This window comes from Alosa pseudoharengus, unplaced genomic scaffold (genome assembly GCF_046254945.1).
Source record: "Alosa pseudoharengus isolate Yale_2024_CS ecotype anadromous, Long Island Sound unplaced genomic scaffold, YU_APseudo_1.1 YU_APseudo_1.1_scf_17, whole genome shotgun sequence".
NCBI lineage: Eukaryota > Metazoa > Chordata > Actinopteri > Clupeiformes > Clupeidae > Alosa > Alosa pseudoharengus.
Genome location: NW_027468640.1, coordinates 10,834,317 through 10,860,816, shown reverse-complemented (window position 1 = coordinate 10,860,816; position 26,500 = coordinate 10,834,317). Strand labels below are relative to the sequence as shown.

Genomic DNA, 26,500 nt, shown 5'->3' with positions numbered 1-26,500 from the left:
ACGGTGGTCTGTTCACAGAAGTTAATGCACGGTCGAGGTTGTAAAACGGCCCCGACGCGAAGCGGAGGTCTCGTAGTGCATTAACTTCTGTGAACAGACCACCGTGGAGTCCATTATCCCGCTTATTCCACTGTTGCCACTTGCGTTGTGTTCATTTCCTGTTACAATTTAAACGTTTTAATCGCTAAAACTGTCTTGTTTGTAGAACTAATTTCTTCCGACACATATCAACTAATTTCTCAACTCACAGGACAAACTGCCGTTACTAGTTCTAAATGGATGGTTGCTACGGCCAAAGGCCAGTCGTTAGTTCTATCTCTCCCGTTGTCAAGCGGGCGTATCCCAAGATTCTGATGAACTTTAGCTTTGAAACATCGCTATTTTACTTAGCCTGCTGTCATCCATCTAGCTAAAAGCCAACTCCACCATATGCTACAATGTTGCAATGTTCTGAACGTCTGCATTTTACAGCTCGGATGCAACGTGACAGTTCATTTAAACTTCACAACGAGTTTGGCGAATTAATATACAAGTGTGATACGGCCAAAAAATGGAGCTACTTCATAGGTGTGCAGATAACATACGGTTAATGGTCGTTCTAAATTAGGTAGGACAATGGGAAATTCAACCAAGCAGTGGAATAAGCAATATACAACAAATACAATATGCAATATACAACAACAACAAATACAATATGCAATATACAACAACAACAAATACAATATGCAATATACAACAAATACAATATGCAATATACAACAACAACAAATACAATATGCAATATACAACAAATACAATATGCAATATACAACAAATACAATATGCAATATACAACAACAACAAATACAATATGCAATATACAACAACAACATATATAATATGCAATATACAACAACAACAAATACAATATGCAATATACAACAAATACAATATGCAATATACAACAACAACAAATACAATATGCAATATACAACAACAACAAATACAATATGCAATATACAACAAATACAATATGCAATATACAACAAATACAATATGCAATATACAACAAATACAATATGCAATATGTGGTAACACTTTACTTGACGGGTGAGTTCATAACACATTCATAGCAGCTGTCATAAACTGCACATAAAGCATTCATGACTGTTTCATGAGACATGACTCAACATTCATACCAAACCTTTCATGAATGTGGAAGACAGAACGACGAGAGCTTGTCAAAATAAAAAACCAAAGTCGCAAAGCAGCAACGCCGTTTTTGGACCAAACCTCTTACCTGATCAAGTCACATCTGAGTCAATGGGTTACTCCAGTGCCAAAAAGACAGAACATGGTCAAGCAAATAATTTTTGTTTCATAAAAATGTATTTCTTTTATGATGTAACCTTTGCAGATGATTTCTCATCTTTTGCTACTGGGAATGTCCAACCAGGTTACACAAATACGGGTCAGCTGAATGTAAGCTAGTTTACCTTCCAGTGTTAAACTCAGTGATTATGAATACTTCACAACTTGTATAGTGAAGTGATATTCGATGTAGACTTCATAGGATATTCATGAAATATTTACAAAGGCTGGAGAGATTAAATTAATGGTATCCAGGTTACACAAATACAATGTTCTTTTATTTTGACAAGTTGTCGTCGTTCTGTCTTCCACATTCATGAAAGGTTTGGTATGAATGTTGAGTCATGTCTCATGAAACAGTCATGAATGCTTTATGTGCAGTTTATGATAGCTGCTATGCATGTGTTACTCACCCGTCAAGTAAAGTGTTACCCAATATGTACAACAAATACTACCTTTACACATAATATATAATACAAGATAGCCAGAGGATGAAGTCTTACTCAAGTGACAACCAGAACAAGCAATCAAGTGAAAAAAACAGAAGTAGTTAAGAGACAGTAGTGGGTAGAAAGGAAGTGTATGGTAAGTGCAAGTTAGACTAGGTCTGTTAGTGTTAGGAGGTGGGGTAGTCTCGGAAGAGGTGGGTCTTCAAGAGATTATTGAAGATAGAGACTTACTCCCCAGCTTTACTTTTGGTTGTGTGTCAGGAACACATACTGTACATGAAGGCTGCCTCAGTTGCTATCCTAACTGAGTGACTCATGCGTACTTCAATTGAACTCTTTGAGATTGATTTTGGGTTGAGCACATGAACTTACTCCAGTAAAGGGACATGTCAGGTGAAACTCGGCTGAAAGCTGCTCTGGAACTTACTGCTGCTTCTGCTTCTGCTTCGGAGTCATGTTCCTCTTGTGGTCCCTGTGACTGTTGGGGATTCCACCGAAAATGTTTTTATTCTATACAACAGCGTCTTGGACAGCCAAACCACTAAGCACCAATATTCAGCTGAAGACCACCCATTCTGAGTACACCCAAGTGTGGTATTTATTAAATGTTCCCACATTCAGGGGGAAAAAATGTGTGCATGCATGCACACACTCCCAGAGGAGCAGACCTCCCTCATAAGACCAGCTTTCTACCAGAGCCATATGGCCCATCTCGAATATTGCAGTAAATGCACACAGATTCAGAAGGTTAGTCTCCGTCTCTTTGCTCTGAGTGCGTAAAGTCGGGCCTATGCTGTGAATGCATAAGTATTGCACTATACTGCTCAGACTGACGGTTCACAAGGGTTACAGTACGCTGCCTTTAAAATAGGATTAGAGGGGAGTCTATATCATCGCCATATCGAATGATAAGAGTGATTTTTTATCGCAGATTGAAAAAGCTCTCTCCGCCACAGTTGACTAGCAGTGCAGGCAGTATCTCTAATAGTGTTTACATGTCAGCAGTGCCACTCACATCCTGTTCTGTCGGGCAAATGGGAACTGTCAAATGCGGCTATTTTATTTCATTTTTTCTGACAAACACAAGTGTTTGTTGGAGGCGGTGAGAGCTCTTGATTATTTATTGTGTAACTCCTGTAGAGAATTGCATTCTGTCACGGTGAGCTGACTCGGATAAATAAATATATAAATAAGTGAATGAAGGAATAAATAAATAGATGGAAGCATGAGAGCCCTGTTTGCTATTATCTGAGGGGTTTTTGATGCGTGTTGCCTTGAAAGGTGGTCGAACACAATGCTGACCTTTCCCGACTAAAATCATCACACATTGTGATTTGGAGTGCCTCGAGAGGGGGACCCTTTGTGCTCTCACGTAATTCACTCTGGATGTGATTCATTTTTTATTTTGCATGCCGAATCTGTTGTCAGTGAACTGTGATGGGTATTTCATGATGGATATCTTGTGAAACCCACAATGTGTGTGTGTGTGTGTGTGTGTGTGTGTGTGTGCTGTGTGTGTTGTCATGCATGTTGTATGTGGTGATCCTTGCTACAGAGCTTTGGATTAATCAGAGCCGAATATATGAATGTGGGCGAAGAGGGGCAGACATGTGATGATGATGTGATCTGATGCCATCATCCATCTCCCTCATGAAAGAACTAGAGTATAGTCCATCATCATGTTAATAACTTCATATTAATATTAGGTCAATAAAGTGCACATTATTTTATGTCATCTTAGTAAATAACATAATTTATGTTTTAAATTCATAAAAATTGGATCCATTTTCTAGCATCTGTAATCTTCCCCCTTAAAATGGTCCACGTTGGGTGGGGGTTATTCTCCTATAGCGAGTGATGTGTTGGAGATGATCGATCCTCCTGCTTGGACACCGAAATCCGAGCCCCAGTGGAGTCACAACCACAGCTCCTCATGCAGCCTCATATTCAGCCCTGGCCCCTTTCCTCCCCACACACTGGACGCGGAGGTGTAACATGGGTCGACAGTTGTGAGCGTTCTGTTGCACTCTGACACATCATCGCCAGGGGGGAGGATTTGGGATTCACGCTCCCTTCGGTCATTACCCATCAACCCTCGGGCCAGCGCCGCAATTAGCTGAGTCATGCCGGCTTCTGTGGGCAGGTGCAGAGAGGACAAAAACCCCGAAGCCCGTGAACACGGTCATCATCATCAGCGCCATCAATACCGCCATAACTACCCCCACCATCTACCGTCATCATCATCATCACCATCATCATCATCATCATCTGGGATCATCAGTGCTGACTCGCTCACCTCACCCCACCCCACCGCTTTTACCCAGCGCTGAAATATCAACTATCTATTAATGTTACTTTGCTCTGTACAGGCCATACAGTGCCAAGCCTACAGCCATACTTACTCACTGACTCACTCACTCACTCACTCACTCATATAGCACACACACACACACACATACGAATAGAGGAGGTTAAATGCAAACATTAACTTGAGCAAACATTAATCATGCCCTCCACTCTCTATCTCTCTCTCTCTCTCTCTGTCTCTCTCTCTCTCTCTCTCTCTCTCTCTCTCCAGACCACCTCTAATAATGTGCAGGCCATCATCGAGAGCCGCGTGGAGAAGCGCACTAAGGGGGTGTACGTACCGGTGGGGGGGAAGCGCATGCTGGCCTTCCTGGATGACCTGAACATGCCGGCGGTGGACGACTTCGGCTCCCAGCCGCCTCTGGAGCTGCTGCGTCTCTGGATCGACTACGGCTTCTGGTACGACCGCCAGAAGCAGACCCTGAAGTGTGTCAAGGTAAGGGGGGGGGGGGTCCCTTCATTATAATGTCTTAGGCACAGCACCAAAGTATTCTTTTGGTTGAGCACCTAAGCCAAATGAACGTAATAAAGCATTTAGGTAACGTATCAGAGTGAATGTAAAGGTGCTAAAGGTGAATTTAAAGCGATGCTGGGTAACGTCACTTCTGTTGACATTCAAACAAAACAGAGAGCTAGCTCGCTACTTTCTCCCCCTCCCTCCCTTGCTGCTCCCGTGCAATTGAAACGCTCCTAAACGCGCATCTCGTCTGTGATTTGCTGGAACAGTTTGATATGTTTTTATGGGCTAGGTTTGCCCAGGTTGTTTTTGTTGCCGTTTTTGGAGCATGGGCTGTCCACAGAGATCACATTTTTTAGGACACAGACAGCTAGTGGTTGGTTAGGTGATGTTTGCAGTAAGTGACATAAAATGTTTTAGCCTAAAAAACGCTTGGCATCGCTTAGAGCACCTTTAACCCACTGTGAAAGAAACAAAAGAACAAATCAAAAATCCAACAAGACTGGGTAAGGTTTTGTGTATGTGACCAATGCACCTACATACTGTATATGTCAGAATAGGATGCTGTTCCACTATGTAGTTGAGAGCAGCTAAGCTCTCTGAGATCAAGGGGAAAACTCAGGCTTGTTTGTTGTTCTCTCTTTATGTCTTTTAGAATCCACAATGAATTCATAATACATCATGTGTGTCCATTCGTCCGCCCACAAATCTGTCTTTCTGTCTGTTTGTGTCTGTCTGTGTTTCTGGGTATACTGAACACTATAAATACATTGTGTTATGTTTTATAAAGAATAAAGATACCCAGTTAGACTTGTTAAAGAAAGAGGTAATTTCATTGCTATTTTATACCTGTCTTCCCATTTAGAGAATCGCTCTCACACAAAAAAAAAATATTCAGAGATAATAATTAAAGAATAAATAAATGAGTAAGAAAGTGTTTTTTTTTTCATGTTTTTTTTTTTTTTTTAACGCTTTTGATTTTCAGGTACAGAGAGTAATGAGGATCTGAGGATCACACGCTTTGAAAACATCTTTGTGTGATTGTCGGTTCAAATCCATTGATCTCCCAGATTGCGCCTTTTTCTCTGTGCTTAAAGCACCATGAGCCTCAAATGTCAGATGGCCTGATGGTTTGTGCTTCCCCATCTGATCTGACTACTTTTAGGCTTCAAACCGAAAAAAAATACAAAAATAGAGGGCCAAAACATATGGTTTTCAGAGACAAACCCTGATTTTAAAAAAGACAAAAAAATAATATAAATAAAAACAACATCCTTGCCAAAGCAGGCAAAGCAGGCACAGCAGGCACAGCAAATGGAAAAAGCAGGCACAGAAAAAGCAGTCACAGAAAATGGAAAAAGCAGGCACAGAAAAAGCAGTCACAGAAAATGGAACAAACCAAAATAGTAGACCAAAACAAAAAAATCGACATTGCCTTAAGCATTCTACCATTTGGTTCATCTCTTCCAATGATAATGAAGTCCACTCTGTAATGCCATGTACTTATGAAAGCCTGCCATCTTTAACCGCCCACCCGCCCCGGCACGTAGATCTGCTCGATGACTTGACCTTTACATGCGTTTTCCCCCAGAATGGCATCAGCCAGTACGCGATAGGGCATCTCTTGTTTACCGACTGCTACAACCGACAGTGGTACGGAGAAATCCACCCAGACATCTATTATTGGCTTGTCCTCGTGGTGGTGTCCTGGGGGGGGTGGGGGAGTGGGCGGGGGTGGGTAGGTAGAGTATGGCGTGCCCAAGAGAATGCAGCAAATTAGGGGGAGCCAATAACTGACAGGCTCGACCAACTTCCGAGTGGTGTTTTGATGAATCGTTCCGCGCATGTTATTGATAATTCAAGTGCGCATTGACAAGTAGGAACGAGCCGCCGGTAAATAGAAACGAATGTTTGTGTTGTTGTTGATCTCATTTAGCGGAGGAAGAGCTGATGTAGATGTTCTGTTCGATTTCTCCTCACAAGAGTCTCCCACTCTTGTGTTAATCTTTTAGTCTTTTTCTAGTGTGTTGTAGGACAAGAAGTTTTGTGTTTCCTCATGTGTTGTTACATGTACCAGTTTGTCTAACTCTCTCGCTCTTTGTTGTGTTCTCCTTGACTTGTTTTTGTGTTATCTGGTAGGACATGTACCTGCTGGCCTCGATGGGGCCCCCTGGTGGCGGGAGGACACACATCTCAGGGCGACTGCAGAGCCGCTTTAACCTCATCAACATGACCTTCCCTGCGGTGAGTGGTGATGACCTCCAGCATAGGGCCCAACCCTATACTGTTCTCCCCACTCCCAGTACACTGAGGGCCTCAAAAGTGAGCTCCACCGTGGGGCCCACACCTATACTGTTCTCCCCACTCCCAGTACACTGAGGGCATCCACAGTGAGCTCCACTGTGGGGCCCACCCCTATACTGTTCTCCCCACTCCCAGTACACTGAGGGCCTCAAAAGTGAGCTCCACTGTGGGGCCCACCCCTATACTGTTTTCCCCACTCCCAGTGCATTGAGGGACTCCACAGTGAGCTCCACCGTGGGCCCATCTCTCTCCTCTATCTCTTTTCACTCCATGTCAAGCTCTCTCTCACTGTAGCCCTCTAGTAAGCTCTGGCCTTGAGCCCACTGCCCTCCTCCCTTCCCCTCACAAACACACAGAAGATAATTTACACCCACACACCCTTTGGAATGACTTCTGATTGACCAGATACCCAGCGTAACCACGAGATGATAATGACTAAATGGGCTTAAGTGATCCTGTCTCCATGGCGAAGCGTCAGACTCCCCTTATTTGTATTCCACGTGGCGCGGCGCGTAATCAAGATTGCGCCTTAACGAAGATGGGAAGATGGAGATGATGACAGGGATGATGGCGGCCGTGATAAGATCTGCAGAGTTCCCGAGCAGCATTGATTGGTAGAGGATGCGTGTGTGTGATTTGATTTGATTGTTCCGATGACAGTCCTCTCCCTTGTTCTTCGCCACTTTCGCGTTCTACTCCCTGGTTCCACGTCGAGTCTTTGCTATTATACCCCCCACTTCTCATTACGGCACCCATCATCTGCTTCTCCTAATTATAACTTCCCTCTTACTGCACGCATGTGCTTTATCGCCCGACTCATTTTTATTCCTGTGTCCCTTCATCACAGAACCACCACCATCACGATCATCATCATCATCATCATCTAGCATTTTAGCATTTTTGTAATCAGATGCTTTTACCCAAAACATTTTAAATGCAGTGAAGGCAATCATCTTGTCATTTTAGAAATGAATCTGTTTGTGTGTCTTCTTCTCTCTCTTTCTCTCTCTTTCATCTCTTCTCCTGTCATTTTAGTGATGCATTGTTCTGCTTGTTTTGAAAAAAGTCTGTTAACAAACAGGTAAAGTGTTAAGTCTCTGAACAAGGAAATGGGAATATTGCATCATCAATGAATGCATCACAATGATTACATCACTGAATAATTGTATGAATGTAATGAATGTAAAAGTTGTTTTATATTAGCTCAATATACCTTATTTACCTCAAACTTCAAAGTCAAAATCTCTCTCTCTCTCTCTCTCTCTCTCGCACCTTCTCACCCCCATCTCCCCATGCCCGCTGCAGGAGTCCCAGATTAAGCGTATCTATGGCACCATGATCAACCAGAAGCTGCAGGAGTTTGAGGAGGAGGTGAAGCCCATCGGCGGCATCCTGACTCAGGCCACGCTGGAGCTGTACTACGCCATCATCGCCCGCTTCCTGCCCACACCCGCCAAGATGCACTACCTCTTCAACCTCAGAGACATCTCCAAGGTAGGGGACAGACACACACACACACACACACACACAAGAACACACACACTAACACACACACACACACACACACACACACACACACACACACACACTACCTCTTCAACCTCAGAGACATCTCTAAGGTAGGGGACAGACACACACACACACACGCACACACACACACCAGAGGAGGCTCCTTCATTGAGGAAAGGGAGGAACACCCTCCCTAAAATTTCAGAGAAAAATAAAAAATATATAAAGTGAATTACTAATCTGATAAATTACTGTTAATATTACTATTTTTAACACTTTGAATGAACAAAATCGTTCCCCTAGGTCAAAATGCCAACAGCACCCCCTATCGCAATTGAAAATAACTGTATGGAGGATCTTCCTCCTCAAGCCCCTCATTGAAGTCCATTATAAACGCCTCGGACCCCAGCGGCTCGTGAATCACGTCGTTTTCAATGGCCAAGGGAGGAAGCTCCTCAGTACAGTAATTTTCAATTGCGATAGGGGGTGCTGTTTTTAGCGGCAACGGTTCAAGAATGTTATCTGCAGTCAAACTACGAATCTTATGTTGAACGGAAAGCTTGTTTTTTGCTCGTGAAATAAACAGTACAATGGAATCAGAGGACAATCTCAAATCTTTTATACATTCGAATACACTGATAATGTTTATCAAAGCAGGAAGACCAGCTCCAAAAATTCATATTCCAAAACAAGATGGTAAGTGTAGGCTACTGAATGCTACATAGTCAGACAAATAGGCTACAAATAGGCTACTCATGGCTCATGGCAACTGGTAACGTTAGCACAGAAAACAATCAGCCATAGCCTACTGCTGGCCTGTCACATACGTGGACAGTTCACTTGGTGATAAAACATTTTTGGATAGTTAGGCGTTGTTATAATCATCCAAGTTATGCCTTAACTAAACAATTGTTAAATAAGGTTCTTGTTGTTATGTTCTTGTTTTCACCGTTCTAAATGTATCTTTGGATGGTAACATTGTTAATGAATGTTTCAGACCATGATGCATTCCTTTAATGACGTCTTCAATAACATTTGCCTTTCGAGTATGCTTTCATAAATTCCCACTAAGCTATTACAACCTGTCTTTAAATTATAGCGATTTGGCTTTAAAAACAATAGCATGTTACAAATAACCACATTTAAGGTCTATTTTTAATGGTAAATAGTTACATGGTTTTATAAAACAAGTGTCTATTTTTATTATTATAGACTTTTCTGCCAATGTATTACTGTCACGGACTCAGACTGGTAAAACAGATCCTTAGATACACAGGTTCCTTTATTGGTTCAGAGGTTAATTCAGCCGGTTGCAGAAGGATTAAACTACTAAGGTTATAGGCTACTTCTTGCTCAGGTTTTATAAGGATGGATTTTGTTACCGTCCAGCAGCACTCAAGTCCAACTAACCCAAGTCTTAGAAAAGACAGATGAATAACCACAGAAGAGACAAGTTATCTTACCCTCCTGCTGGAATTCGTAGAAAGACCAAGAAAAGACAAAAATACTGCTTGAAGAATTAGATGCCAAGGTTAAATAAGTTCTTTACTTTTCAGCACTTTGGTGATGATAACAAAATGCGGCGTAATATCCACTTGCAGGTTACAATGTTGTAGAAAATGTAAAAAGAGTAAATCCACAAAAGAGAGTACAATAAAAATAGTAATCCACAGATGGAGAAGAGAATACAATAGTAAATCCACAAACGGAGAAAAAGGTATATAAGAAAAAAGAGTAAGTCCTCAAAAAAGGGAAAATCCGCTGATAGTCATTCGGCAGTCTCTCACTGTCGGAGTAGCAGTGCGATCCCGGCAACAGGTGGTGCGGAGTTAAGATCCACGGCTTCAGCCTGGCACAAAGTTCCAACACTTTGCTTCTCAACGACTTTCAGAGGACGAATTGTAGCAACCGCACGCGACATCATAAAGCAAAAACCCAACGAGTTGAAGGAAGGAAAAAAAGAAGAAGCAGCCCCGATCGTTTAGTTCGACCCCTATTTATACTAGGTAGACTTGACCTCCCCCACACATTCCTAAGGCAAATCAATCCTACTTTCCCACGACAGTTTAGAACCTTCTAGAAGTTCCCACGATAGCTGGGAATATTCTCACGGTAGCTGGGAATACAGCTGGGAAAATTCTCACGATAGCTAATACATTCTAGAAGTCACTGATCTTAACCAACAATTTAAGATGACACATATTACCATACTTCACCGGGTTACATTTCGGAGATGATGCATTACATTCAGGTTTACAGATAGTTTCCAGAGGTTGGAAACAGTTTACAGTTTACATTCAATGACAATTATAACAATGTGACACATTACATTTAACAACGTACACTTACAGTCATCAAGAGAGTTCGGTTACATTCTTACAGGTTACAAACACTTATGGCATTAACTCTTCACACAATGCAATCTGAATACATTCATTTAAACAGTTTAAGGCACTTTATCCATTTCACAGTTTTGAGACATACAATTCCTTTACATACATAACTCCCTAGACTTTACAAAGTCAGGCTACTAAAATACTTGTAATGATACATTTCATTCATCGCACTTTATTATTTATTATGAGGTCATTGTTTACAGTTATGGTTCATTTTCCATTCTTTTATTCACATTGAATAATCATCAAGTATTCCTGAGGTCAGGGTGATCTGGTTTAGTAATCCCCAAGGCTTGGCGGAGGGCTGGGGGAATATTTATTCCCAAAGAAAAGGACGCAGTGGAGATTAATCAATTTAGGCCAATTAGTCTACTGAATGTTGAAGGGAAGGTTTTCTTTAGTGTGGTGGCACGGAGACTGACAAATTACCTTGAAAGGAATAAACTAATTGATACCACGGTGCAAAAAGCTGGAATTCCTGGCTTCTCCGGGTGCTTAGAGCATACCAGCATGATTTGGCACCAAATTCAATTAGCAAAGCGTGAGAAGAGAGACCTGCACGTTGTGTTCTTGGATTTGGCTAATGCTTTTGGGTCTTTGATTATTTCAGAATCCCAGGTAGCATTAAAAGCCTAGTAAAAGCATACTTTCTGGATATTCAATTATGTTTTACTACAGCTGATTACACCACAGGTTGGCAACAACTTGAGATAGGAATCATGGCCGGATGTACCATCTCCCCACTTGCTTTTACAATGGCAATGGAGGTCATTATTAGGGCCTCAAAATGGGTAGTGGGCGGGGAGAAGTTGCAGGGAGGGCCACGCCTCCCCCCGATTCGGGCTTTCATGGACGACATGACAACCTTGACGACAACCGTTCCATGCACCAACAGGTTGCTGGGTAAGTTAAATAGTAATCTGCAATGGGCCAGAATGAAGGTGAAACCAAGTAAGTCTAGGAGTCTCTCAATTATTAAAGGGAAGGTAACAGATAAGAAGTTTGCTATAAATAAGGAGGTGATTCCCACAGTTCTGGAGAAACCAGTGAAGAGCCTGGGAAGGTGGTATGATGCAAGCCTTAGTGATAAATCACAGGTTGAAGACTTGAGACAGGTCACTAGGCAAGGTATTGCAAAAATTGACAAGTCGGGGCTGCCAGGTAAGCTCAAGCTGTGGTGTTTGCAGTTTGGTTTGTTGCCTCGGCTAATGTGGCCATTGACAGTTTATGAAGTTCCTCTGTCAAAGGTAGAGAGGTTGGAAAAAATGATCAACTCCTTTGTCAGAAAATGGCTCGGAGTCCCACGCTGCTTAAGCAGTGTAGCCTTGTATGGGAAGGGTATTGTAGAGTTGCCAATATCTAGTCTGACAGAGGAATTTAAATGTGCTAAGGCTAGATTGGAATTGACTCTTACTCAGTCCAAGGACCCAGTGGTGAGGAAAGTTGCACCCTCAGTTAATGCAGGGAGGAAGTGGAACCCAGAGCAGGCAGTTAAGCAAGCTCAATCAGCATTGAAGCATAGAGATATAATGGGCCATGTTCAGCACGGGCGGGGGGGTCTAGGGGTGGGTGCAAGTAAACCCTTGTGTAGTAAGGCTTCTGCAGGAGAAAAGAGGAAAATGGTAGTGGAGGAAATGCATAGACAGGAGGAGGCTGTAAGATGTACTAAGGCAGTGTCGCAGGCAAAACAAGGGCAGTGGGTGAACTGGGAAGGGGTGGAAAAAAGACAGATTAAATGGAAAGATCTATGGGGCATGGAAGCTAGTAAGATCAGATTTATGTTAGGTGCTACATATGATGTGCTCCCATCTCCCAAGAATTTAAGTCAATGGTTTGGTGAGGATGATAAATGCATACTTTGCTCGTGTGTGGGCAGTCTCCACCATATCCTATCAGGATGCAAGGTAAGTCTCACCCAGGGGCGGTATACGTGGCGTCATAACCAGGTATTGAAATGTGTGGCAGCGGCAATAGAGGATAAAAGAAGAGAAGTCAATTCATTAGCAGCTAGTAAAGGGGTAAGGCAAATTAACTTTGTACGTCAGGGGGATAAACCTTGTTCCGCGAAGGCCAGGTGCAAAACCGGCCAGTTGAAAAATGGGGCGGGCTGGGAAATGAAGGTTGATCTTGGCCAGCAGATGGCGGTACCTCCACATATAGTGAGTACTAAGCTACGTCCTGACGTAATTCTATGGTCGGATTCAGAGAAGATAGTTTACTTCATTGAACTCACTGTTCCTTGGGAAGACAGAGTGGAAGTGGCCAATGAGCTGAAGAGAGCTAAATATACTGAAATAGCAGAGGAGGCAGCTAAGCGAGGTTGGAGTGCACGATTAAGGCCTATTGAAATCGGTGCACGTGGGTTTGTGGCCAGATCTGCTATTGGCTTGCTGTCTGAATTGGGCATTTGTGGTCGAAGTCTAAGGCAGGTGGTTAGTAACATGTCCTTAGCAGCAGAACGGGCAAGCGAATGGTTGTGGGTAAGGAGAAGTTACCCTTCCTGGGGCGCAAGCTAAGGTAGGCTAACTGGCTCATTTGTTTTGGTCGTGGGTAAGGAGAAGTTACCCTTCCTGGGGCGCAAGCTAAGGTAAGCTAACTGGCTCATTTGTTTTGGTGGTGGGTAAGGAGAAGTTACCCTTCCTGGGGCGCAAGCTAAGGTAAGCTAACTGGCTCATTTGTTTTGTGTTTGTGATGGACTGTGCCTAGGTTGATGGTACTTGGCTAAGGTTCTTTATGGTTTATGGTTCAGTCCACATCAACGGGACGGACCGACCTAGCCAACTTAAACCATGCCTAGGTTGGTTAAGGGTATTTGGATGCTTGTTGTGGTAATATGGGGCAGCATGGGGCGTAAGCTAACTGCTAACTGCTGGCTAATTTGTTTTGTGTTTGGGATGGGGCCTAAGATAATGGGCTAAGCTAACTGGCTAATTTGTTTTGTGTTTGTGATGGGCTGTGCCTAGGGTGATGGTACTTGGCTAAGGTTCTTTATGGTTTATGGTTCAGTCCACATCAACGGGACGGACCGACCTAGCCAACTTAGACCATGCCTGGGCTGGTTAAGAGTATTTTGAGTATTGGATATTTCAATGTGGTAATATGGTGGTAGCATGGAGGGGAGTGTCTCCAGGACGCTGGTTTCACTGTTAAGCCTTCATGAGGTGTCGTGGGCCTAACTTAACGAAACATCGGTGAATGAGGGTGCCCACTTGATAACCCCAATGACATGCCGCATACTATATAGGCTACTGCTGTTGGATAGGCCATTTGCATTGTGCTTGTGACCATTTGTTGGCGGATTTGTGGGTAGTGTGCTTTTTAAAGTTAAACTTGAGCAGGGGCTTCTGAATGTGTTTTTACCTTGGATTTTGGCACAAGGGATTTTAACATCTAATCCTGTGTATTAATGTAATCCTGCACATTGTTCAACATCTGCTTCAACACATTCATTCACTTCCACGCTTTCAGGTGAACTCAATTCAAGAGTAGGTTGCAAGGTCATTGGTTTAACATTATGATTCAATTCCTGGTCAGTTTCTTTCCTAATTTGTCTAATCATATTTTCTAGATCAGAGAGATTACCGTGATAGCTAGCGCTGAATCTAGCCTTTCTGCGTTTTCGCCTTGTAAGATGTATTGATTTTGTGCTATCGCTCTGGGGTCCATACGGTTGGTGTTCAGGCAACACGTCAGGGGTACCCAGGATTGCTCTTCTGGACCGTAGCCCTCCCAGTCCACTAGGTTCTCAAGGCGACCCCTTCGGCGTCGGGAGTCCAGGACGTCCCGAACGGCGTACACAGGGCCATCCTCGAGCAGGAGCGGCGGGGGAGGTTCCGCAGTGGCACCGGGCTCTGAAGGAGAGGGAACAAAAGGTTTGAGCAAGGAGACATGGAAAGTAGAGTGGATTCTATAAAGTTGGGGAAGTTGTAATTTAACAGTGACTGGGTTAATCAGTTCAGTGATGGTGAAAGGGCCAATGTAACGAGGACTTAACTTCTTGCTAGGGAGGCGCATCCGGATGTCTCTTGTAGATAGCCACACCTTCTGTCCGACGGCGTCGGATGGAGTAGACGCTCGTCTGGAGTCAGCATAGTGTTTCTGGCGCCGGATGGCTCTCTGCAGCTGGTGATGTGCCTCATTCCAGACCCTCTCGCTCTGGCGGAACCAATGGTTTACAGCTGGCACATCTGACGGTTGGTAGCCGAGTACGCACTGAAATGGAGTGAGGCCTGTTGTGGGCTGTCGGAGGGAGTTCTGTGCGTACTCTGCCCATGGAAGGAACTGGTGCCAACTGTGCTGACGGCCATGGCAGAAGGTCCGAAGGAACCGACTGATCTCCTGGATCTTCCTTTCTGTTTGCCCATTTGTCTATGGGTGGTAGCCAGAGGACAGACTCACGGTCACCCCTAGGAGAGAACAGAATGCCCGCCAGAACCTGGAGATGAACTGGGGGCCACGATCAGAAACAATGTCCTCGGGGGTGCCAAAGTTTCGAAAGAGTGTGTGGATGAGTGCTTGGGCGGTGTCATTGGCGGTGGGAATGCCTTTGAATGGGATGAGTTTACAGGATTTTGAAAATCTGTCCACAATGACTAGAATACAAGTATGACCGTCAGATGAGGGGAGATCTGTTATAAAGTCTATCCCTAGGTGTGACCATGGGCGTTTGGGAACAGGCAACGGGAGGAGCTTCCCTTCTTGTAGGTGACGTGGTGTCTTAGCCATGGCGCATTCAGCGCAGCCAGCAACAAAGTGGCGGACCTCCTTTGCCATCCCGGGCCACCAATATCGGTTCCGAAGGAGGGAGAGTGTATGATTGGCTCCGGGATGGCCAGAGCCCAGTGAGGAATGTACGGCAGATGTTACCTGGAGTCGGAGAGTTTTTGGAACATAGGTGAGGTGTGCTGGGGTGTTCGCCGGAGCAGGATCAGTAACTGAGGCCTCCGCGACGTCCTCGTTGTAGTGAGAAATTTTGGCCTTAAAGGTGTTTCCATTTAAGTGCAGGCTATATTCAACCATTTACTCTTTTGGTATGGTCTGTGCAAAGCTGAAGAAAGAGACGCTGCTGTAAGCAGAAAGTGAAGGAGAGATTTATGTGTTAACAACTGTGGAATTCCATGTTCAAGGTGTTTGCGCAGCCATGCTGGGTGTGTGAGTGTGCAGTCCCGCTGTGTGTGTATGTGTCTTCATGGTGAGCGCATGGTTGCAGCCTTGCTGAAAGTGTGTGCGTATGCCATGATGTCTGGATGTATGTGCGTGTGTCAATGCTGTGTATGTGTGTACCATGGCTTAGGTGTGTCTGTGTCCTCGAAGGAGGCTGGGTAGGCCTCTTCTCGACGGCTGGCGCCCTAAGACCTTATTTACTGTCTTGGGGTCAATCTTGACTGAATTCCATGGCCCTTGGTCGTTATGGGATACAGCCTTATAGATATGGTTGACTCTTTGGGTAACTATGTCGTAAACAAGTTTGCGTACCATTAATGGAGATGTCATGTCTTGTCTGAACTGTCAGTGAAGTATAAAAAGTGTTTCCCTGTTTGTAACATCAGACTGCGTCTGTTAGCAACACGACGTAGGTCTCCGGATTCGTGAATAAAGCTCTCTGAGATTTCTGACTTGACTCCTGGCTGACTGAGACTTCATTTCTGAAACAATCCCTAGACAATTTTAAGTTCCTACATCGTCCAGGGTCCATTCAATGGGACTGACGATAAGATGAGGTGGTAAGATGGTCTCAGGGTGTTCAGAGCTTTCGTCGGGAGCGTAGAGCCGGGATAGGGCATCAGCCCTCACATTTTTGGGACCTGGACGGTAAGAGATGGAAAAATTAAAACGGATAAAGAAGAGGGCCCACCTGGCTTGTCGTGGGTTCAAACGCTTTGCCTCTCGGAGGTACTCAAGGTTGCGGTGGTCAGTCAACACCAGGAATGGATGTTTAGCCCCCTCTAGCCAGTGGTGCCATTCTTCTAAGGCTAGCTTAATGGCTAGCAGCTCTCGGTTGCCGACGTCATAATTCTGCTCTGCCGGTGAGTTTTCTTGAGAAGAAAGCACAAGGATAATGCCTTGAGGGCTTCCCCTGCTGCTGAGAGACTACCGCTCCGACCCCAGTAGTTGATGCATCCACTTCAACGATGAAGGGTCTATCCTGATGAGGGTGTGTGAGGACTGGAGCGGTGGTGAAGGCTTCCTTCAATTTCTCGAATGCTTGGGTTGCAGTCTCGTTCCAGGAGAGAGTCTTGGGTTTACCTCTAAGGAGGGAGGAGAGAGGAGAAGTGATGCTACTGTAATTTTTAATAAAACGACGGTAGAAGTTGGCAAAACCAAGGAAGCGCTGAAGATCCTTAATAGTTGAAGGTATTGGCCAGGAGCGTATCACCTCTACCTTCCCCTCATCCATACTGATGTGGTTGTGGTTGATGTTATACCCTAGGAACTGAACCTGGGACTGAAGGAAGGAGCATTTTTCAGCTTTTAGGTTTGTACTCACGGAGCTTCTGGAGGACCAATGTGATGTGGTGGTGATGTTCGGCCATATTTCTGGCGTAAATTAGAATGTCATCAATGTAAATCGGCACAAAGCGGTGGAGGTATTCTCGGAATATTTCATTCATAAATGCTTGGAATACAGAAGGCACATTAGCAAGTCCATATGGCATCACCAGATACTCATAATGGCCTGTAGGGGTCACAAAGGCTGTCTTCCATTCATCCCCCTTCCGTATCCTAACGACATTGTAGGCACTACGCAGGTCTAGTTTTGAGAAGACCTGTGCTCCTCGCAAAAGTTTGAGAGAGGATAGAATGAGGGGAAGAGGATACCTGTATTTGACTGTGATCTTGTTGAGTGCGCGGTAGTCGATACAGGGTCGGAGACCACCATCCTTTTTGCCCACGAAGAAGGAACTTGATGCAGCAGGAGAGGTAGATGGTCTGATGTAGCCTTGGTTGAGGGCCTCCTTGATGTACTCCTCCATGGCGTTCTGTTCGTGCAGAGAAAGAGGGTAGATCTTGCCCTTGGGCACTGGCTCACCTGGTAGGAGGTCAATGGCACAGTCCCAAGGGCGGTGAGGAGGCAACCTAGCAGCTCGTTGTGGGCAAAATACATCACTGAATTGGAGGTACTCCTGGGGAATCTCTACTGTGCGGCTGCTGTTTGAGCTCTCCACTGAAGTGGTGCAGATTGCTACTGGGGTAGAGAGGAGCTGTGGACGAGTCAGAGGTAGATTAGGGAAATATTGTGTAAAACAATCTGTCCCCCATTTTAGGATGTTACCCGAACTCCAGTCAATGATGGGTGAATGACGCAACAGCCAGGGACGACCGAGGATGACATCAGTGGTGGAGTGTTCCAGAAAAGTGGAAACCAGGAAAGTGATTTTTTCGACATGTAAACAACCAACATGCAGTTCGATAGGTCCAACGAGATGGTGGATCAATTGTCGGCTCAAGGGTTTACCCACTATGGAGTGGAGGGAGAACGAGGACTGGCAGCGGATCCTCCGGAGGTTGAGGCGACGACAGAGCGCCCCTGAGAGGAAGTTGCCGGCAGAACCTGAGTCGATGAGGGCAGTGGCTGCAAGAAAACCATTTGGAGCTGTGAGGGTTACGGAGGTACACAATGGAGAGGAGGGGATTTGGACAGCACTCACCAAGGGCCGTGGTGGACGTATAGGACACGCTGCAATGGCATGTCCTCCAGCTCCACAGTACAGGCAAAGTCTCTGGGTGAAGCGCCTTTGACGTTCAGCTGGGGTCAGGCGTACGGAGTCGATCTGCATAGGTTCAATGCCAGGTTCAAGGATGGGTCCAGCTGGTCGACGGCCTGGGTTGAAGCGGGACACTGTGTTCAACTCACTCAAGCAGCTCTCTCGTCGGTGGGCCACCCGTATTGCCAACTGAATAAATCTCTCCAAACCTATGGTATCATCATAGGCTGAGAGGTGTAGGCGAAGTGATGGCTCCAATCCCTGGCGAAAAGCGGTGAGCAGTGCAGGTTCATTCCAACCACTTGCAGCAGCCAATGTGCGAAATTGAAGGGAGTATTCAGAAATGGAGCTCCGTCCTTGACGCAGATTGTGAAGTTTCTCCTGAACAGAAGAATCACCCGGAGGAAGGCCAAAAACTTCTGTGAAGTGCTCCAGGAAAGCATCCAGGGTGTTAGTAACTGGACCATTCTGCCTCCAAACATTTTCAGCCCACTGAAGGGCCCTACCTGAGAGTAGAGGGATGATGTAGGCAATCTTCGCTCGGTCCGTCGGGTAGCGGTGTGGTTGCATCTCTAATGCAAGGGTACACTGTAGCAAAAATCCATTGCAATTGTCAGGGGCACCATCGTAAGCAGCTGGGGTACCCATTGGGCCTGCATAAGGGAATTTGCGGTGGTGGAGGACCCGGGTTACCTGGTTGCACCGGAATGGCTGCAGGAGCTGCAGCACCGGCCCCAGCTGCGGTTCTGTTCATGTTGTTGGTCTGGCTTTCTGTCACGGACTCAGACTGGTAAAACAGCCTTAGATACACAGGTTCCTTTATTGGTTCAGAGGTTAATTCAGCCGGTTGCAGAAGGATTAAACACTCAAAAGATACAGTCTTTCAAAAGCTCAGAAGATAGTCCCAAAAAAGGGAAAACAGAGGATCCAAGGAAATATGAAACAAAAGAGCTTACGCAAACAGGAAACAGAGGAGCACAGCATAAGTCCTTGAGTCCACAATCGACGAAGCCAGACACAGACTAGAGAATGCGGGAAACCTTTGTAGGAGAGTTAAGCAGGTGAGTGTGAGAGATTCCATGTGACTGGGGAAAGCGGGTGTGTGGCAGTAGGAGAGTCAGGTGCTGGAGTGGCATGAGGGGGCGTGGCCGAGGGAGAGCCCGGTGCCGGTGTGACAATTACACTGAGCAAAACCTCCAGACTTTCCGTAATTTTGCACATCTGGAAAACAGTATTTCATAACTACACCTACATATCTTCCCTAACTTCCCAGACCTAAATTTACATTTATTTACATTTACATTTATTAATTTAGCACTATTATCCAAAGTGACTTATATATTTAAATTATATTACAAAGTTCATTGTCCCTGGACGAATTGCCCCCCCCCCCCCCCCTCCACCCGAGAATGTCAGAATAGCATTTATTGCACAACATTGGCAGTTAAAATGCTACATAGTACATACTGCTGCTATAAATGTGTCTGGGTAGGCGGCCTACATACTCTATTGTTCACATATGCCACCAACACCATCACAACCTCACATTTGCCAGTAACGCCAATCAGGCAGACATTCCTTCCTCCGTTATTTTTTTAACCACCAGCCGCCACTGACACACACACACACACACACACACACAAACACACACACACACACTACCTCTTCAACCTCAGAGACATCTCTAAGGTAGGGGACAGACACACACACACAAGAAAACACACACACGAACACACACGAACGCACACACACACACACACACACACACACACACACACACACACACACACACACACACACACACACAAGAACACACACACACACACACACACACACACACACACACACACACTATGCAGTGTGCTAAAGCCTTGTTAAATGTCCCTCATTAAATTGCTTTTCCCCTTTTTTTCTGACTGATTCTGAAGTGCTTGTTAGCTAAGTGCTGCTCTCTGATCAAGCTGAGTAAAAACATTATATACGTGGGTGTGTGTGTTTGTGTGTGCATGTATGTGTGTGTGTGTGTGTGTGTGTGACCTCCGGTTTTCTCCGCAGGTGTTCCAGGGCTTGCTTAGAGCCCACAGGGACTTCCATGACACCAAACAGAGCATCACTCGCCTGTGGATCCATGAGTGCTTCAGGTACCTACTGTAGCCCCATCACACACCCAGGAGCCATAGTCCATCACCATAACCGTGAACTTTGTGTTGAGGGTCTCACGTGTGTGTGTGTGTGCGTGCGTGCGTGTGTTTGTGTGTGTGTGCATGTACGTGTGTGTGTGTGTGTGTGTGTGTGTGTGTGTGTATGTGTGCGTGTGAGTGTGCGTGTGTGTGTGTGTGTGTATGTGTGCGTGTGAGTGTGTGTGTGCGTGTGAGTGTGCGTGTGAGTGTGTGTGTGTGTGTGTGTGTGTGTGTGTGTGTGTGTGTGTGTGTATGTGTGCGTATTTGTGTGTAGAGTGTTCTCGGACCGCCTGGTGGATCATTCAGACATGGAGGCGTTTGTGGGTCTCCTGTCAGACAAACTGGGATCTTTGTTTGAGCAGACCTACCACAACATCTGCCCCAACAAACAGCAGCCCATATTTGGTAAGAATAACTGTGAATCACTGTGCAGTGTGTTTGTTTGTTTGTGTGTATGTTGGTTTGTCTGCAAGGTTTTGTTTGGTAGTACAGTAGATGTTTGGATAGATGGTCCACCAAATGTTTGTTTTGATGGCAGAAATGGTTTTACAAATAGCAAGCATGCTATTTGAAGTACAACATGAAGTTCCAGTCAGACAGTCAGCACGCACACACTTATTTATTTAGCTGATACTTTTATCCAAAGCGACTTACACATGTCAGTTATTACAAGGGCCAGGCCAGAGAGACTTGGGATTAAATGTCTTGCTGAAGGGCAAAACGGTGGCAGCTGGGAATTCAACCCACAACTATGCTGGCTATTGCCTGCTAGCCCAGCTTCTCAACCACTACACTACCACCGTCACACACACCCACGCACGCACGCACGCACGCACAAGTCCCCATACAGTGGTTAACACAAATCTCACCAATGCTTTACTCAACAATGTAGCAGCCTAACTGCACTGCCTCGTACCTGTACTGTATGTAACACGCAGGTTTATTTGTGCAGGTGAGCCTCTCTGTTGACGTTAACCACCAGAGTTCCGTCATATAAACCCGGAGTGACTGGGTGCATGCTGGGCCACTAATCAGGACAAAGGGGTTGGACTAGATTAGTGATGACTGGTTGGATTGACAGGGCTCTCGACCAATATGTTTAAGGGTGCGAATGCAACAAGTTGGTCTGGAGCCCTGATTGATTTTTTTTTAAATTTTATTTCTTGGTGTGGTTGCAAGGATTTTACAGATACCAGCGGAAATGCTGCATCCAACTGGGTGTGTGTACTATAGACAATGCACAGATGTTTTATCTCACCTTTGTGTGTGTGTGTGTGTGTGTGTGTGTGTGTGTGTGTGTGTGTGTGTGTGTGTGTGTGTGTGCGTGTGTGTGTAGGTGACTTCCTGCGGGAGTCGCGTGTGTATGAGGACCTGCTGGACTTCAAGGCCCTGAAGAGCTTCATGGAGAGCCAGCTGGAGGACTACAGCCTGACCCCGGGAGTGGTGCCCATGAGCCTGGTGCTCTTCCGTGACGCCATCGAGCACGGTCAGGCCAAATTAGCCTACAAATCACACCGCGATTATACTACAAATCCCACAACACAGACCCCCCCACCCCACCCCGATTACACCGCCGTACACACACACACACACACACTCATACACCGAACGCCAGCTTTGCAAAATTACACGGCAAATCCCGCGCGGCAGTAAACAATGCGTCTGGAAGTCCCACAGCACAGTATGTAATTAGGCTCTGTATCACTCACCAGCGTATACAGTGTATAATTACGCCGCAAATCACAAAGCTCAGTAAGTAACTCTGCATTGTCTCCCACTGATAGATGAGGCAATTAGGAAAGCACTGTATCTCTTGTGTACGTTATGGCATTGGGAGTGTAGTGTGTGTGTGTAGTGTGTGTGTGTGCATGTGTGTGTGTTTGTGTGTGTGTGTTTGTGTGTGTGTGTGTGCGTGCGTTTATTCATTTGATACAGAGCCACACAGACACAAATCAATAGTTCATAGTGCCCTTGTTTGTTTTGATTGGAGCGGACTATAGCGCAGGTTGTGCATCATGAAATGATCATTTGTCAGTGTCTGCATTATGCACACTCCGGAGGTCGTGTTAGTAGCGGCGCTAACCTTTTCACTGCGCCGCTGAAACAAAACAGCTGGCCTGCCACGCTCATCTGGAATGAGGACTGAGCTGTATCTGTGCATGTGTGTGTTGTGTGCTTGTGTGAGTGTGTGTGTTGTGTGTTTGTTTGTCCTTGTGAGGATGCTGACATCTCTGTATGACTAAGTGGGTCTGTGTTCCATTCGTCCTTGTGCGGGTGTTACGGTAATGTTTTTGTGTTTCTCGCTTGCTGCTTGTGTCTATATGCGTGTAGATGCACACACACAAACACATACACAGACACATTTATGTTTATGTATGTTTGTACAGTGGTATCTTTATACGTTTAGATATGTTTGTGTGTGTAATTGTTTTACACGTGTATATGTGATATGCATATGTGTGTGTGTGCATAGTGTGTCTGTGTGTGCGTGTTTATGTGTGTGTCTGTGTATGTGTGATACAATATGTGTATGTGTAGCTTGTGTATATGTGCCTTGTGTGTGTATATATGAAGTGTGTGTGTGTGTATGTGTGTGTGTGTGTGTGTGTGTGTGTGTGTGTGTGTGTGTGTGTGTGTGTAGCTTGTGTATATATGTCTTGTGTGCGTATATGTGAAGTGTGTGTGTGTTTCCTGGACAGTGACGCGTGTGGTGCGCGTGATCAGCCAGCCGCGGGGCAACATGCTGCTGGTGGGCATCGGAGGGTCCGGCCGCCAGAGCCTCTCCCGCCTGGCCGCCTACATCTGCGAGTATCTGGTCTTCCAGGTGGAGGTCACGAAGCTGTACCGCAAGCAGGAGTTCAGAGAAGGTACTCCACCCTTTCACCCACACATCATGCAGGAACCACAGGAACTAAACCGGTCAACCACAAGAACTAAACCAGTTAAAGTAGAATTCCGGTGTGATTTTGACCTAAAGTGTTTTGAAACATGATACGTATGTCTCATAGCCCATCTCGGCTTGTCCCCTGCACTCCGAAATCTGTCGCTAGTTAGCCGATGCTACCAACAAGGCGGTCAATGGTGGTGCCTCGGCATCGGCATAGCCATGCAAATAAATCACTGTTTTACACCATTTAGGAGTGTATTTCCGTGGAAATGCATGGATTCCAGTTGCTGCTACTGGAAGAAACTGGAATCCATGCATTTCCACAGAATTATTTTTGGAATCTGATCCCTTATCATACCTGTTCATTCTTACTCGTCGCTCGACTTATCGTGACTAAATTCAAGATGGCTGCAAACGCTAAACTTCGAGAAGATACTGTCTGTATAAATCGTCTTGTAAGTAAACTACCAGTGCTTTTTCAAAGTTCTCAATGTCTCGTTTTAAATGTCAGGGCCCTTGGAAGTCTACCAATGAAGTGTGGAGATACATTGAGCCTCGTAAATGGTGTAAAACAGTGATTTATTTGCATGGCTATGCCGATGCCGAGGCACCACCATTGACCGCCTTGTTGGTAGCATCAGCTAACTAGCGACAGATTTCGGAGTGCAGGGGACAAGCCGAGATGGGCTATGAGACATACGTTCACACTCGGTATCATGTTTCAAAACACTTTAGGTCAAAATCACACCGGAATTCTCCTTTAACTACAGGAACTAAACCAGTACACCTGCTGCCAAACAGTTCTCTCATACTAATGTAAACGTAATGTCCTATAAATGTACAGTGTGTGTTAATGAATTTTTGCCACTTGCCTATACGTTCTGTGTACACTCTCTCGTAGATGATTATTGTGTGCTAATTGCGCCTGATCAAACAGCCTGTGTTCACCACTAGAGACCAGGGCACGCAGTAGAGTTTGTTTTGCTGGTAAACTGTGTTGCATTGCCACCTTTTGGGAGACTTCCTTCCTTGTGTTGTTTCCGCAGACATCAAGAAGCTGTACCGCATGACAGGAGTGGACAACAAGCCCACGGTGTTCCTGTTCAACGACACGCAGATTGTGGACGAGTCCTTCCTGGAGGACATCAACAACATCCTCAGCTCCGGGGAGGTGCCAAACCTGTACAAGGCGGATGAGTTTGACGAGGTGTGCAAGTCCCTCTGTCTGTATATCTGAATGTCTGTTTTGTCATATCTTTCTGCGTGTGTGTGTGAGTACATCTGTCTGTCTGTATATCTGTTTGTTTGTGTGTGTGTGTGTGTGTGTGTGTGTGTGTGTGTGTGTGTGTGTGTACAGTATGTGTGTGAGTGCATCTGTCTGTCTGAATGTCTGTTTTTTCCTGTCTTTCTATGTGTGTGTGTGCGTGTGTGTGAGAGTGCATCTGTCTGTCTATATGTCTGTATGTCTTTTTTGTCCTGTCTTTCTGCTTGTGTGTGTGTGTGTGTGTGTGTGTGTGTGTGTGTGTGTGTGTGTGTGTGTGTGTGTGTGTGTGAGAGAGAGAGAGAGTGCATCTGTCTGTCTGTATGTCTGTTTTCCTGTATTTCTCTTGGAATATGTTCCACATGTACTCATTTGTTTATGAGGTGGCTGTGTCTTCTGTTGAACACACAGGCACACATGCATGAGTATGCCTAACCCCTCTGAATACAGTGCACATTGGAAAGAATATATAAGACCTGTTATGGATATATAAGAAAATATATACATGTATATGTGTGTGGTGTGTTTGTGTGTGTGTGTGTGTGTGTGTGTTTGTGTGTATGTACCTGTGTATATTGTGTGGTGACTGACCTCTCCTCCTGGCCTCAGGTCCAGAGTGCGCTGTCAGATTCGGCCCGTAAGGAGAACATCCTGGAGACGCCCGACTCCATGTTCAACTACCTCATCGAGCGTGTCAGGAACAACCTGCACATAGTGCTGTGTATGAGCCCTGTGGGAGACCCATTCAGGTAGCAACACACACACACACACACACACACACACACACACACACACATGCACACACACACACACACACACACACACATACACACAGACACTGTAATGTTAGGTATCTACACACAAATGCACACACATGCTTTTATGATTCTTTTGTAATATTAGGCACTCTGAATTATAAGGCACACACACACACACACACATACACACACACACACACAAACTAATGATCCCTGTGTATCACTATGCAGTTTGAGCACTTGAGCTTGAGTGTGTTCATCTGCTGCTCCTATTTGGCAAACACACACACACACACACACACACACACACACACACACACACACACACACACACACACACACACACAGAGCCACACAGAGCCACACACAGAGCCACAGATACTCGTCATTAATTTACATCTCTTGCTGATCCTGCCCCCGGCGCTCAGGTTGTCTAGCGTCCGGCGTAGGATTTTTCCAGAACCCCAGGGCATCCCCCTCTAATTAAAACCGACCGGCCGCATTCCGCTCTGATTCACCCTTGCTGTTCATACCGAGGCTTAGCTGTGGGCAGTCAAGCCCCCACCATCCACCGGCCCCGGCTGGAGCTGGGTATTCAGGGCAAAGCACAACACTTCCTCCTCGCCACCCTACCGACTGTGTGCCCGCGGGGTACGCGGAGTTGGAGAGGGGCTGGCAGGGGCGTGGCATGGTGTGGTTGGGCACAGGTGAGCGGAAGCCACGAGTGGGCACACATAACGAGATGGCGGCGGCACGGAAAATCACCCACTGTGAAACGATCTCCCATCACGGCTCAAAGCGGCAGCGTCATCGGCCTGTTTTTGAGGGTCTCTTTCACTGTGCAGCCCCCCAACACACACACACACACACACACAC

General features: G+C 45.5%; 1 protein-coding gene across 1 annotated transcript in view; it reads left to right on the top strand.

The window, feature by feature from the left end:
* dnah2 (dynein, axonemal, heavy chain 2) overlaps positions 1 to 26,500 on the top strand; it is a 252,822-nt gene that overhangs the window by 164,787 nt on the left and 61,535 nt on the right. The window contains exons 48-56 of the mRNA XM_076289590.1: positions 4,378 to 4,602; positions 6,763 to 6,867; positions 8,233 to 8,421; positions 20,594 to 20,679; positions 20,993 to 21,123; positions 22,055 to 22,204; positions 23,418 to 23,585; positions 24,652 to 24,812; positions 25,476 to 25,615. Of these exons, the coding sequence (XP_076145705.1) occupies positions 4,378 to 4,602; positions 6,763 to 6,867; positions 8,233 to 8,421; positions 20,594 to 20,679; positions 20,993 to 21,123; positions 22,055 to 22,204; positions 23,418 to 23,585; positions 24,652 to 24,812; positions 25,476 to 25,615 (1,355 nt within the window). The remainder of the gene's footprint in view (positions 1 to 4,377; positions 4,603 to 6,762; positions 6,868 to 8,232; positions 8,422 to 20,593; positions 20,680 to 20,992; positions 21,124 to 22,054; positions 22,205 to 23,417; positions 23,586 to 24,651; positions 24,813 to 25,475; positions 25,616 to 26,500) is intronic.